The sequence below is a fragment of the Cryptotermes secundus genome, unplaced genomic scaffold (genome assembly GCF_002891405.2).
Source record: "Cryptotermes secundus unplaced genomic scaffold, Csec_1.0 scaffold204, whole genome shotgun sequence".
Classification (NCBI taxonomy): domain Eukaryota; kingdom Metazoa; phylum Arthropoda; class Insecta; order Blattodea; family Kalotermitidae; genus Cryptotermes; species Cryptotermes secundus.
Window position 1 is genome coordinate 128,120 of NW_019738351.1, and position 15,140 is coordinate 143,259.

Below are 15,140 nucleotides of genomic sequence, written 5' to 3' on the forward strand. Positions count from 1 at the left end.
CCAAGTGAGTAGGTTTCTCCTGCCCCATCCACCTGAGGATGGAGTCTCCAAAATGTTGTGGTTTTTGTCTTATATATACCAGACGATGGATAGAGTCCAAAATAAGCTTAATAGTTCTGTACAGGAACAATCTCATCTGCCACATGGTTGCATTCATGAAGGCTAATGAACTAAACCTCTCATTGCAAGGAAGAAATATCTCAATATATACAGGGTGTCCCAGGAGGAATGTGCCAAACTTCGGGAGGGTGTTCCTTATGTTAAAGTATGCCGATATAACCCAAAACACCTATGTCCAAAGTTGAACGGTTACGGAGATAATGGCCCAAGAAAAGTGTGGTCTTCTGGCAGGTCCAAGCACTGTACCTCGCTGTACCTCTCAGCTGAGAGCCCTTATCTATGTTTGTCCTTGAGTGCGATGATACTCCCTAGCCGTGCTTATGTAGTTGGCTCATACCAGAACGCGCAGTCAGCACGTTACGTCATCGCTCGCCAGTCATGTGTTATGTATACTGCTTGGAAACCTAAGGACAATTATGACATGGCGAGCGAGTATTTTGTACTTCACTTTTATGGCTTTCCGTCACTCACAAGTTAGTTTGATGTTACGTACATTATTAACATTACAGAATCCACATATTCCTGCCAGTTTTAATATGTATTTTGTAATCAACAAGTGTGTAACCCCGGTCAAAGTTTGACACTTCTCTGGCCATTATCTCCGTAACCGTTCAACTTTGGACATAGGTGTTTTGGGTTATATCGGCATACTTTAACATAAGGAACACCCTCCCGAAGTTTGGCACATTCCTCCTGGGACACCCTTTATAACTACAGACAGGATTTCTTCTTTCCAGTGTAAGTTAATAATATGGGGCAAGGGTACAGAAAAGAATAAATTTGAATGTTTTCCCAGTTTAAATGAATTTCTGGGAGAATATGAAACCGACTTGGAGAAAATGTTTTCAGTGGCATGATCCACTGCATCATAAAACTTTTGGATCACATCTCCCTTTAGTACACAGGACATCCTGGGTGGAAAATCCATTTTCAGTTATGGAGATACCAAACATGTCAATGCAAGATTTTTTTTATTGCCAGTGTGTTGGGACTAAGTCCCTTGTACTGTGGCCACTTCTGGCATACTGTACCAGCCCCAGGTGATAGGTGAGGGTGATTGTGGGGCAATTGGTGGAGTGAAGATTGGCACGGGAAACCGAAGTACTCTGAGAAAACCTGCCCAGCACCACTTTGTCCACCACAAATCCCACTTGACCACACCTGGGATTGAACCCAGGAAGCCAGCGACTAATCGCTTGAGCTATGGTGCAACCCTAGTGCAAGACTTAGTAAGTAGGCTTTGATTTCCTCTGACTTCACATTGAAACAAAAAGTCAAGGAACTACCATTGGCTGAATTTTGTTAGTGTCCTTGAAGAATATCTGACAGCATCTTACTCTGCAAGTTTCCTGGAATCTATTTGTATGATGCTGGATTTTCACAACATGTAGCCACAAGAAGTATCAGAATGGACTGAATATACGTCTCTCTACCATCACTTCAGATTTTCAGTGACACAACTTTCCTCCACAATAACACAAGCTAAAATGAAACAGTAATATCCACCTGTTTTCTTTATTATTACCATAACGCCCATTTACATTAATAATGGAAATGGAAAAGAAAAAAAAAAAAACAAGACTGTTGGAAGTCCCATGTAATTTCACTTGAGACCAATACGTTCAAATGAATTTGACAGCAATGAAGAAAGCAGTCTTCTGGGATTTGGCACCGTGTATATGTGGTGTTAACCGACGTTTCGCAGGAACGTATCGCCTCCATCTTCAGGGTAGAAGAAAAAATATAAGAAATCTGCAAGCTAAGAGACCGTGAGAACCGGTAACAACACTTTGCTTCCTGGTTTTCGATCAAGTCATTCTTCTGATTTTTGGTATGTCACAAAATAATTTTTGATAGGCTGCGTTTTATTGCTCTGGGGCTCTGTTTCTTTAAAGCCAAAACAGCTTTGTTACGTAAGGCGTATAAATTACTACAGTACACCATTGTACTTGGACAACTTGCACCTGACTTGAAATTTGGACCATTTGGACCGATCAACGGAACCTGACCATGGCTGACCATGGATCAAATACAAACCAGGATGACGTGATTAGTTGTATAACTCTACCCGCTCTTCCCCGTGTTTACAATGTTTACAATTTAAGAGTTCAGCGATATCTCGAAGATCTCGAAATATGGCCGTTAGTAATGTTTGTACTGAAAGTTTGTGTTATTATTTAATTTCAGTAAAAATTGTGTGTACCAAGAGTTACTTTTATGGAATCCAGGTGAGAAAATAGTCTGAGATAGGTATTCACGACTGGAATATTGTTCGTGATCGATACTGAGGTGAAAAGTCCAATAATGTCCATACACACAAAGAGTAGTTGGCTCTTCGTAGGTTAAGACATGCATGTACACGAAATGCCGGGAAACTGAATAAGGATTATTTTGCAGTTACAAAAAGAAGCCCCACTCTTCTTTTCCTGCTCGCACTTATGTTTATTTATTAATGTGAATGGTTTCGTCTCTTTACAGGTGGTCTGCTAATGGCCTATCATTTTACAGACAATGTCTATACCAAATCATTTACGCCGCGGGAATATCAAGTTAGTTACTTTTAATTAAATTGTAGTATTGTGTCTGAAGTATGTATGTAGCATAATTTTAAATCCACGGTTGTTTTACAGGTGGAGCTGCTGGATGCCGCAAAGGAACGTAATATCATTGTATGTCTTGGTACGGGTTCCAGTAAAATCTTCATAGCTACTAAGCTGATTCAAGAGTTGGCCAATGCTGTACGCAGGTTAGTAACCATCTGAATAATCCAGAGGGGAAGTTTTATATATCATATGTTTGCAAAGTGGACACAGAGAAAGAAGACATAGACATAGTACTGACAGAAAACACTCCCACGTTAACTTTTATCAGTATGTATATTTTTCATTAATTATTCTTTGACCATGTCTAATTACTGAATATTAATGTCAAGTGAGTAGCACTTGTGTTTCATATTCGGGAAGGTTCTTTGTTCAAGACTTGGAGACGAGCTATCCTGACCGAATGTTTTTTTAATTTTCCTCAGCCTTTTCAGGCAAATGTTAGGTTGGTACCTGAAATCAGGCTGCAGCAGCTTTTTTCCACATTGTGTAAAATTCATTTAATTGTTCACTAATGCTACCATTTAATCCTGTAGTACAGAAGCTGACAGTATCATTAAATAAACCATAAATAGTGTAAGCGCACAGTCTCTGATTCAGTAGTATACATGTGTGCTTTCATCTGTAACAATGCAAATGGAGTTTTGAAGTTTTATAATGCATAAATGTGATACTTTTACAATATTATAGGGCGGGTAACCCTGAGAATTTTAAATTTTAAAATTTGAAAAAATTTTTAAAGAAATTTTTAAAATTGGAATTGAAGATTTTAAAAGTGCCAGTTTATGATAATCAAATTGACGTGTGTAGGTTAACAAAAATTTTGTACATATCAGACAGATATCAGCGGGGAAGATTCTGATATATCAAACCTGTTAGCAACGGCGAAATGAACAATTGACAAGGCTAGTGTTTTAAACTATGTGCAGTGTAGCAGCTACGTGAGAGTATACACCTGATGATGGCCGTTTGCGGCCGAAACATGTAGTGTAGAAGAAAGCAAGACGAACTACAATAAATTGTTGCACTTAGGACGGAGTTTATGTCATATATTGTGATACTTTTACTTTGAAAATTGGATCTCTGTTGAGATTATGCTGTTCTAGGATGTGCCATAATGTAGTCTGATATATAGATTCCACGAAAACTTTGGCACCAAACTGTCATTACATCCCAGCTTTTAATATTCACCCCTGTGAGAACCACAAATCCTGAACATACTTTACTGATGTCTGCCATTTTGCCTGAGGTCTGCTTCTGCTGCAAGTGAAAGGAAACATTATGAACCTGTATCACAGTGGCTTCTGTGCATATGAAACGCATGGATGGGAGGTTAGTAGTAAAATGGATCTTGATAAAATTGGACAGGAAGTTTGTGGACACAGTAGTGAGCCTTTGGGTTTTGTAAAATGTTGGAAATATTTTAGCTTCTTAAGTTGGATTGTGCCCCCCCCCCATTTGGGTGGATGTATACATGCTTTTGTCTGTTATTTTGCAGAACAGTTATGTTTAAATGTAGAGATGTATACCAGCTTAGGAGTTTGAATATGTTGCAGGCCATTCCATCATGGTGGGAAACGAAGTTTGTACTTGGTGGACACAGTGGCTATGGTGGCGCAGCAGGCATCGTACATTCGCCATTTGACAGATCTCTGTGTTGGGGAATATGCTTCTAGTGATACCGTTGACATGTTCGATATTGACAGTTGGCTGCAGGAGTTGGAAGAAAATCAGGTATTTCTCATAACACAAGAAAATGCTCTTAAGACGTGTGTGGATTTCGTTATGGCAGGCTGCAGTGTGATTCCTCAAGGCAAATTCTGATATTAATACCCCTGTTTGTCCATGACCACTTTTTTCTAGATCCTTTCCAATTTATCACTGATGTGTCATCCTGACATTGGATGCTGTATTAGCTAGCTACTGACAGTGTTGTAAATTGCCACTCCTCATTGTGACTGGAGTTAAAGTCATAACATTCTATCTAGCATTCTGTCTGCAGAGTCAGTTTGTGTCTGGTTTAATGAAAAAGCGAACACAGCCTGAATTATTGTAAAATGGATTCAAATAAAAATAAAATGGTAAAGCTATTCCTGTAACATGTTGAGGCTCTGACATTTTCTAGACAATCAGCTCACAAATGGCTGTGAGATTGTTACTCTTATGCAATGGCTGGCTGCCTATTACCCTGCAGGAAGATTGGTAGTGAAGGTTATCACCACAAATATCTGTATGAACAGAATAGCTGGAGTGGAATATAGGGGAGTACACTGGAGAGGGAGGGGGTACTTTGTAGCCTCAGGACATTGCTGTACCTAAGTTTTGTGTTGAAGTGTGTATCATGTTTTAAGTGAGAATGGTATTCATTTTATTCATTGGCATCAGTTGATGATGTGCCATTTTTCTGATAGGTTTTGGTGATGACAAGCCAGATATGCTTGGAGATGATGAGGTGTGGGTTTATTCATGTGAACTACCTCAATTTGATTATATTGGACGAGTGTCATAGAGCTCTTCGAGACCATCCCATGAGACAGGTAAGATATTTCTGATATCTTTAGCCTGCTTTTCTTTCGTAAGGAAGGAAAGCAAGGTTATGAGATGGGAATGCCATGTGTGTGTGTCTTCCTTTCACCTTTTCTACCATTTGACCGAGTTATGAAATTTTGGTGTAATGCCATTAGAAGCCACCCCCATCACTGCGTACATTCTAATTTCTTACAGTCAATAATGAGAAAATGGTGGGGGCACAAACTTGATATGTGGGGAATAACAGTCTCATTTGATATGAATCATAGAAATACATAAACATCATGTTTGCAAGTGAGGGATTGGAAACCTGGCAGTGACGCAATCTGACAAATGCGATGTGGGAACTGCCCACATTCAAGCAAGTGTGACAACGTAAGCATCATTGCTTAGCAACGACGAGTAAACAACGGTTGCTAGGCAAAAGCATCTGTGAAGTTAAAAAATGGTAATGTTGTGCCTATGCTTAATTAAAAACCATACCATGAAGATGGATGGGGGAGTAGAGATACACGATGGGGTACCCAAAAGAAACCGAACTAATTTTTTTGTGGGCAGAGCTTTTGTAGTACCACGTTTTGCCGCTATGAGCGCATAGAGCTAACATTCCTGCGTCGATAAGCCGACTACCATTGCTTCAGAATGTAAGGACTAGTTTCGGCAGAGTTTATAGTGACAACTGTTTTGTGTGATCGTTGTTTTTGCAATGGCTGATTTTCGTGAACAGCATGCAGCGGTGAAATTCTGCTTTTTGTTCGGGAAAAGTGGAACAGAAACTCTTGAAATGTTAAAAACGGCGTACAAGGACGATGCTATGGGGAAAACTGAAGTGTTTGAGTGGTTTTCCCGTTTCAAAAATGGTGAAATGTCAATTGATGACATACCTCGTTCTGGTCATCCTTCCACGGCCCGAACACATGAAAATGTTGAAAAAAATTTGTGAAATCATCAAGGAAGATCGACGACGGACCATTGAAGAAATTGTGGAGCTGTCGGGAGTGACTTGGAGCTCAGAGGCCAGATTTGTGGCAGTCGGGTGACTGGTTTTTCCATCATGACAATGCCCCTGCTCACACAGCCCTGTCTGTATGACAATTCTTAACCAAAAATGGTATGACCCCTGTTCCTCACCCTCCATAATCACCCGACCTTGCCCCGTGCGACTTTTTTTTGTTTCCTCGAATGAAAAGAGACATGAAAGGAAAAAATGACGGAGGCGCTGTCAAGCATCTCAAAAGATGAATTTAGACAGTGTTTTGAAAAATGGAATAAAAGACTAGACAAGTGTATTAGTGTAAGTGGAGAGTACTTTGAGGGGGATTGAAGGTTTGTGCTTAAAATTTGAATAAATAAGTTTAAAAAAAAAAGTTCAGTTTCTTTTGGGTACTCCCTCGTAGCTCTGTGCATATTTAAAAGTTTATTTGACAGAGGTAAGCAGTGAGCATATTCTGGCCATTTTAATGTCTGAGAAAGAGCCCCTGGTACCCATTGAGTGGGAGACTGGGTAGGCCTCAGATCTGGTATATTCCTCCCCTCTCCCAAAATAAAACAAGAATATTAATGACAATAGATGCATATCACTAGAAAATCATGCACTGGAGACGTATACTCTGTGAGTTCTGCTTGGAATGCTTTGTTTATTTACAGGCTTTACATGTATTTTATTTGTGTTAATTATCTGTTTTTACTGTATATATACAGGGTGTATCACGACTTTAGGGCATAACTGCAGGAGGTGATTTCCAAGGTCTTTGTCATCAAAAAAGTTCATATAAACATATGTCCGATTTTGGACGGTTATGGAATTATGACCATTTAAAACTCAGAATAGAAGGTAATGATTACTGACAATAAACGGAACAAAATAATTAACCAGCATAATACATGATACATTTAAAGTATGAATGTAAAGTTAACTTTGTGAAATTACCTTTAATTTGAATTTATTGGTGCTTAAAGCTGATTTTCAAAAATGCCACCGCCGGCCACAACACAGGCTGCCGCTCGGTTGTGAACCGCACGGGTGGCACGTAGCAGCTTCAGCTGGCTATTTCTTATGTGGTCAGCGGTGTCCAGAATGTGACCAAGCAAAGCATCTCGCGTTGCCACCTTCACATTGTAAACCAGTTCTTTCATCCATCCCCACAAACAATAATCCAGTGAGCTTAAGTCTGGAGAGCTGGCTGGCAATTCTTTGTGTACTCGTACGTGGACTGCAGTGTACCATACGAACAATGCCTTCTTCATTGACGCCTTCATTAACACCATGCTCGGCTGCAGTACAAACGCCGGGAAGTTACCAGTATCTCGCAATGCCTGGTAAACTCCAGTAAACACTCTCTGGTTCGGTATTCTGTGATTCGGAAACCATTGCTGATATTCAGCTATGGCAAGAACTGAGTTACCATCACAAAACCCGTACACATAAATCATATCTGCATACTCCTCAAATGAAAATGTAAATGGCATCGTGAATGTAAGAGACCCACCAAGATGAGAACTGTTCTGAACGCCAGTAGCCGCCACACTAGCCGTGGCTGGACATAACAACCCACCACGCCTTAGGTACCTCTCAAGTGTCGAGCTAATGAGAATGCTCTGTCTGTAGCTGGTTAAAAATAGCGACCCGCCAGATGATAAACGCGGTTCACATGAGGGCGTGTACGGGAATGAAAAAACGGTCATAACTCTGTAACCATCCAAAATCGGACGCATGTTTATATGAACTGTTTTGATCACAAAGACCTAGGAAATCACCTCTTGCAGTTATGCCCTAAAGTTGTGAAGCACCCTGTATGTTCTCATTACCAGTGATAGTATTGTCACATGTTGGGTGTGTAACGCCACAAATAACTTCACACTGTCTTGGATGTAGCGAATTTATTGAACACTTGCTCTTACATTTACACAATTTACAGTTTCACAACTACTACCATCTGCAGTATCACAATTACTTCTGCTGCAGTCATTTCCATTCACTTGATACAACTCGGTAACAGTGGACTTCAACTCATACTGAATACTAGTAACTCAATACTCACTCACTACTGAATAGTGTTTGCTGCTCGGCAACAGATATCAGGTATTGTTGTCAGGTGTTTCTACCTATGCATTGTCTAGCAATAGTCATTGCACGGGCTTGCCTGTTGCGTGACGTCACAGCCTAGCGGGGAGGGGTGGTTACCGAGCATTGCGTAATGATGTAAGGCGTGGGGTATGTGACGTCACTCGCGAGAATGCAGAGTTCACGTGACCCTTTCCGTATTCCGTATTGAGGGGGTGGGTTTCCCCATGCACTTAGACCGGTTAGTGGTCCATTGTGTGTCCCCCTTTAATTTCTACTGTCTCGATACCCTACCGGTACTGGTGCTTACTATCAGCCCCTTTCTGCCAGCAAGGTTCCAACCTCCTCTGGCAGTGGTATCTAATAGTCCCTTTCTGTCAGGGAGGTTCCCCCTCCTCTTGCAGTGGTACCTAATACTTTCCCCATCTACCGGAGGAATTGGAAACTACTTGGGCGGGAAATGTTGCCTAATTTTGCTCAGAGGTCTCCTAGAGACATGAGGTTCTTTTACATGCCGTAAATCTACGACACGGGACCCACGGCTTAAAGTCCCTCCCTGACGACTTGTTCCCTGAATTTTTCCACCCTTAAAAATTCCACGACCTCCGCCGGGTTTTTGAACCCACGTACTACGAGTCATGAGGTGGGAACGTTACCTCTAGACTACGGAGGCCGCTTCACGTGACCCTTACTGCCTGTTGTGCTATCCATGTCACACTGCTCCCTTCTAAATGTTCGTCCCGAACAGCCTAACTGTACATTCCTGTTCCTTTTCTTTCAAGGCTGTTCTTGCTGCGTCTTCTTTTGGTTTGGCTACTCTTCTTGCAGTGACTATTCTCCTGCCATTACAGTATATTATTATTTTCTTCCCTCATGTTTCAGGTTATGAAAGAGTTTGTGTCATGTTGCAAGCAGACCCGAATCCTGGGCCTGACAACTCCTCTGTTGAAGAGCACGTGCGACCCAGGTCGACTGGAAGGCGAGATCAGGCGGCTGGAGATGGTGTTGCACAGTACAGCTGAGACAGCAAGTGACATTGTGTCTGTCCTCAGGTATAGCAGTATATACCATACGCATTTAAATGTCTCATGCCACAAGACTGCTTTTCTTTCTCACTTTCTGGTATAGTATTTGTGTAATGCCGATCACAGTGGCCATGCGGTCTAAGGCACAAAATGTCTTCTCTCACTAAAATGCTGGGATTGTGGGTTCAAATTCCACTCAAGGCATGGATGTATGTCTGCTTTTATTCTGTGTTTGTGTTGTCCTGTGTAGGTAGAGGCCTTCTGTCAGGCTGGTATCCCATCCAAGGACTCCTACCAACTGTCTAAGATCAAGAAACTGAACTGAAATGAAGCATTTCACAGATGCCCCATGCTCCCAAGATTTGTGTAATGCTTCCATATATTGTCTGTGTCAACCTTAGAAACCTCTGCTCACTCGACAGTGGTGTGTAATCAGGCACTGATAGGGTAGATTTCGTTACCTCAAGTGATGACAGTGGGGGTAGTCCACAGTTTAAAATGGGCCCCAGACCATGTTGAGGGGGAGGCACCCTACTCAGTATCAAAGTTTTATGTTTAATAGACGTAAAAGTTTCACTGTTTGAGCAGAACAGTCTACAGACATTTCACTGGGAATTGAATTTAGAACATTTTAAATCCATTATCTTTCCCTGAGATCTCTAGGTTCCCCCCACCACCCCCAAAGCAAAAATTCAAATTGTAAATGCTTTCACTGCCTCGGTTCACAGCATTACAGCAGGTGTTGGAAACAGTATTTTAGAAGCACAAATTTTGATACGGATATGGTGAGAAGGAGAGAGAGAGAGAAGGGGGGAGGGGTGAGAGAGAGAGAGACATACATACACACCTACATGTGTGTATGTATGTCCCTCATTTTCACCTTTTGAATCAGTTGACCAATTTGTATAGACATTGATATTGTAACGTGTTTCGTTACTGAATACGCCGTAGAGATCGTTAATTGGTTTATTGAACAATCTACAAGTAACGGCTACAATTACTTATCACACAGTTGCGGGGTTTCACACTTTATAACCCTAATCGCATTAATCTGTTAACACTGTTGCGGGGTTTCACGATTTATAACCCTATGCGCAAATCAGTTCAGTCTGTCTTCAGTAGTCTACACGTTTACAGTAGGGGAGCTTTGTATCACTGTATCACACGCTCCCAATTACACAATTACACACAGGTCCGGTTCTTCTTTCCGCGATGGCTGCTATACTCCAACTATAGTCGGCTGACTGGAGAACTGTTGATAACACACTCGCTCGTAGGCTTGCTCGGAACTAGTTCGGAACTGAGCTCGGCGATGGCCACCTTACAACTAACTCGCAGCCGCTTTGCAGCTCACTTATATAGCCGCAGTGCTTGCCTGTTGCATAATGAGTGCCACGTCATCCTGTTACGTCACTGCTGTTGACTTGCGTTGCATAGCTACCAGGTTGCGGGGGCTCGGCTAACTTCGGCTCCGCTCGTGACGTCACCGCGGGGAGAGTGGCGGGGTGATGACTCGCCTATTACGTGAGCGCTACGTTACCGCCACATGCCGCTGGGGAGGTAGGGGTCCTTCGTTGCGCAACATGTCACAATATGAATGTTATACCGTCCTACAGTCAGTAATAACAGCATGGCAGAATTGTGTTGTGGGCATCACTAGTGCCATGTCACATGTCACCCCTCTTCCTCTTCTGTCTCACTGGTATGCAGTAAATGCTGATACAGCCATGGACTCAATGAAGGGGGGGGTGCAAGGTTAACAGTACTTAAAAATAGTAGAAAAGTAAGTAAATAAAGTAAAGTTATCCCTGTGTTTACCTAATTATGCACCACACCATGAAGACATATGGTGGAGTACATGTATAGGTCCATGTTTTCTTGGCCTCACCACTAGTTGGAGGTCAGTGGTCAGTTTCAAGCCCTGGTTGCTTCATCCCCGGGGAAAGACCTCCGCTCCTGGTACTCATTGTATATATAGGAAGCTGGGTGGGCCACAGAGCTGGTGTGGATGAAGTGGAGAAGAGAAAATTCCTGACCCTCTTGGGACTTGAACTTTGACACCTTGGTTGTTCAGTCCGTAGGTAGTTGCTATAAGGTTCATTTCATGCATCCTGTTGTGTTACAATATACAAACTTTTTATTATATCTGTCACAACACAACTAATATCAAGATCAGACCATTTTCGGCCCTGCTACATGTTTCGGCTATTGATAGCCATCATCAGGCAAACACATGATTTACACACATATACACACTACTGAACCACAGCACCGACAAGATTGGATACAATATTATTAAAATATATAAGAACACTTGATGTAAAAAATACAAAAATCGAGTTATATAAAACAGAAGTATGATATAAAATAAGAATAAAATTCTGTTGGTGTTTTTACATCAATGTGTCAGTCATTGGTTTGTGATTTGTTTTTTGTTTCGTTTCCACGGACAAGTTGGAATATTCATACTTATGCATATATAAAATTGTAAATGAGGCTCGTAATGTAGATGTAGTAAAGTAAATTATAATATTATAAATATATAAATATAAATTTATATATTATAAATATACACTCAAGTGCCAAAAGTCATGGGATAACAGTATGTAAATTTATTTTTAAGTGGCGCCACTGTCCCATGATGGCTTTGAAATGCCCAGAGCATATCAGTTGTGAGATGTTCTCTCGTGAGTCAGGCTGAACACTGGCCAGTATGCTCATGGCAAGACGACGTGAATTATCGGAGTTTAAGTGGGGCATGATAGTGGGTGCCAGGCGGATGGGACATTCCATTTCCGAAGTTGTGCGGTCATTGAACATTCCTCGATCCATGGTGTCACGTGTGTACCGGAAATATCTTGTGGAAGGCATTTCCACCCACCATGGACAGCGCAGTGGCCGACCACGGGTGCTTAATGATCATGACCAGCGATGTCTAGCTAGAATGGTCTGTGGTAACAGATAAGCGACACTGGCTGAAATCACATCCACATTCAATGCAGGAGGTACCAGACGCATATCTAGCAGTTCAGTGCAGCGTTCTTTAGCTTCCATGGGATATGGGAGCAGAAGACCAACCAGAGATGTTAACACCACAACACTGGACACAGCGCCTCACCTGGGCTTGTGACATGTTAATTGGACCCTGGAGGATTGGCAACGTGTGGCGTGGTCCGATGAGTCACGGTACCAGTTGTTTTGGGCAGATGGTAGGGTTCGGGTGTGGCACAGACCCCATGAGACCATTGACCCCAGTTGTCAACAAGGCACCTTGCAGGCTGGTGGTGATTCCATACTGGTGTGGGGTGTGTTCACATGGCATGAGTTGGGTCCACTTGTCCACCTAAACACGTCATTGACCGGTGACCGCTACGTTACACTGCTTGATGACCATTTGCAGCCCTTCATGGACTTCATGTACCCCCACAACGATGGGATATTCCAGCAGGACAATGCACTATGTCATTGGGCCGGAGTTGTCCAGAGTTGGTTCGAGGAGCATTCTGGAGAGTTCCGACGAATGGTGTGTCCACCACGTTCGCCTGACATGAACCCAAGTGAGCATTTATGGTACATGGTGGAGAAGTCCATTCGCACCCAAAATACTGCACCTACAAATACCAGGGAGCTGTGGGCAGCTATTCAGACGGCATGGCTCAACATCTCTCCAGAGGTTTTCCGTCCACTTGTGGAATCGATGCCACATTGAGTTGCTGCACTTCGCCGGGCTAGATGGGATCCTACATAATACTGTGTACCTATCCCATGACTTTTGGTACTTGAGTATATAAATATATATATATTATAATTTACTTTACTACGTCTATATTACGAGCCTCATACACAATTTTATATACGCATAAGTATGAATATTCCAACTTGTCCGTGGAAACGAAACAAAAAACAAATCACAAACCAATGACTGACACGTTGATGTAAAAACACCAACAGAATTTTATTCTTATTTTATATCATACTTCTGTTTTATATAACTTGATTTTTGTATTTTTTACATCAAGTGTTCTTATATATTTTAATAATATTGTATCCAATCTTGTCGGTGCTGTGGTTCAGTAGTGTGTATATGTGTGTAAATCATGTGTTTGCCTGATGATGGCTATCAATAGCCGAAACATGTAGCAGGGCCGAAAATGGTCTGATCTTGATATTAGTTGTGTTGTGACAGATATAATAAAAAGTTTGTATAGTTGCTGTAAGGACTGCACTTCCCCAGCTCCAAAAATAGTAGAAAACATGAATATAATGCAAATGTATACCTTTAGTAGAACAGACTACAAAACCATTAACTTGTCTCAAGTAAAAATATGAGCAAAGAATTAGAATCTATGGTGTGAGTAAGCTAGGCGTGTGAAATTTCGTGTGGAGATAACTCATGGATATACCTCATGTAACATTTGTTAAGTCAGTAGTAATGAACACTACATTGCAGAACACTGACTTGATATTGGACAGAATTCACAAAGCTAGAATCTGTACTAATGTATTACCTTTACAAAAATAAAATAATTATAATAGTAGTAGTAGTAATAGATCTGTAGGGCTAGAGATCTCTGCTGTAAGAAAATTAAGAGTTTGTGTTGTTTGGCTGTCTCTTCTTAATGGTAGCAAGTTTTGTGTTTGTCTTTCTTTTGTAGGTATTGCACAAAACCGAAGGAGTTATTAGTTGAATGCAGTCTGCCCACACCAGGGCCTTTGGATGAGATCTTGGAATGCCAGATCAGATCTGCAGTAGCGTTCTTAACTGATCACCGTTATGACCCGTCAGAAGTGTATGAAGATGAATTTCAGGAAGAGCTCAAGGGCATACCAGACCCCAAGAGTGACCCACATAAAATTTTCAGTGACTTTCTACATGTACTTCACACATTAGGTAATTTAGATTAGCTTCCTTTCTGAAGGAAAATGTATTCATGAGAGATAACCATGCTGTCTGTGTCTCCGATCAGTATTTGAGCTCGCTGATCAGGTTTAATGAAATTTGTTGCCAGTGTTACACCATTGGAGGCTACTGTACAGGGTGTTTCACAACTTTAGGGCATATTATTATTATTATTATTATTATTATTCGGAGGGGGTGGGTTACACCATGCACTGCGACCATTTATTGATCTATTGTGTGTCCACATTTTTAATTATTCTAACTAGTCACCATACCCTTTCACTACTGGTGCTCACTATCAGCCCCTTTCTGCCAGCGAGGTCATGCTTCCCTATTGGCCGGAGGAATTGGAAACTACTTGGGCGGGAAACTGCCTAATTTTACTCAGAAGTCTCCTAGAGGCATGAGGATCTTTTACGTGCCGTAAATCTACGACATGGGACACACGGCTTAAAGTCCCTCCTGGAGGACTTGTTCCCTGAATTTTTCTGCCCTTAAGAATTCCACGAACCCGCGTACCCTGAAGCATGAGGTGGGAACGTTACCCCTAGACAACAGAGGCTGCTTACTTTAGGTGCAGGAGGTGATTTCCTAGGTCTTTGTAATCAAAAAAGTTAATATAAACATGTGTCTGATTTAGGACGGTTATGGAGTTATCACCATTTTAAACTCAGAATAGAAGGTAACGATTACTGACAATAAATGGAACAAAATAATAAACCAGCATAATACATGATACATTTAAAATATGAATGTAAAGTTAACTTTGTGAAATTACCTTTAATTTGAATTTATTGGTACTTAAAGCTGATTTTTGAAAATGCCACCACCGGCTGCAACACAGGCTGCCGCTTGGTTGTGAACCATGTGGGTAGCATGTAGCAGCTTCAGCTGGCTGTTTC

The 15,140-nt window shown here is 41.5% G+C and overlaps 1 protein-coding gene across 2 annotated transcripts in view; it reads left to right on the forward strand.

Annotated features, from left to right (window-relative positions):
- Nucleotides 1-2,246: 2,246 nt before the first annotated feature.
- Nucleotides 2,247-15,140, forward strand: part of LOC111870749 (endoribonuclease Dcr-1) — a 101,141-nt gene continuing 88,247 nt past the window's right edge. For both annotated transcript variants that reach the window (XM_023863267.2, XM_033753978.1), the window contains exons 1-7: nt 2,247-2,348; nt 2,599-2,669; nt 2,751-2,866; nt 4,277-4,454; nt 5,132-5,257; nt 9,196-9,365; nt 13,994-14,229. In XM_023863267.2, the coding sequence (XP_023719035.1) occupies nt 2,610-2,669; nt 2,751-2,866; nt 4,277-4,454; nt 5,132-5,257; nt 9,196-9,365; nt 13,994-14,229 (886 nt within the window). In that variant the 5' untranslated portion in view covers nt 2,247-2,348; nt 2,599-2,609. The remainder of the gene's footprint in view (nt 2,349-2,598; nt 2,670-2,750; nt 2,867-4,276; nt 4,455-5,131; nt 5,258-9,195; nt 9,366-13,993; nt 14,230-15,140) is intronic.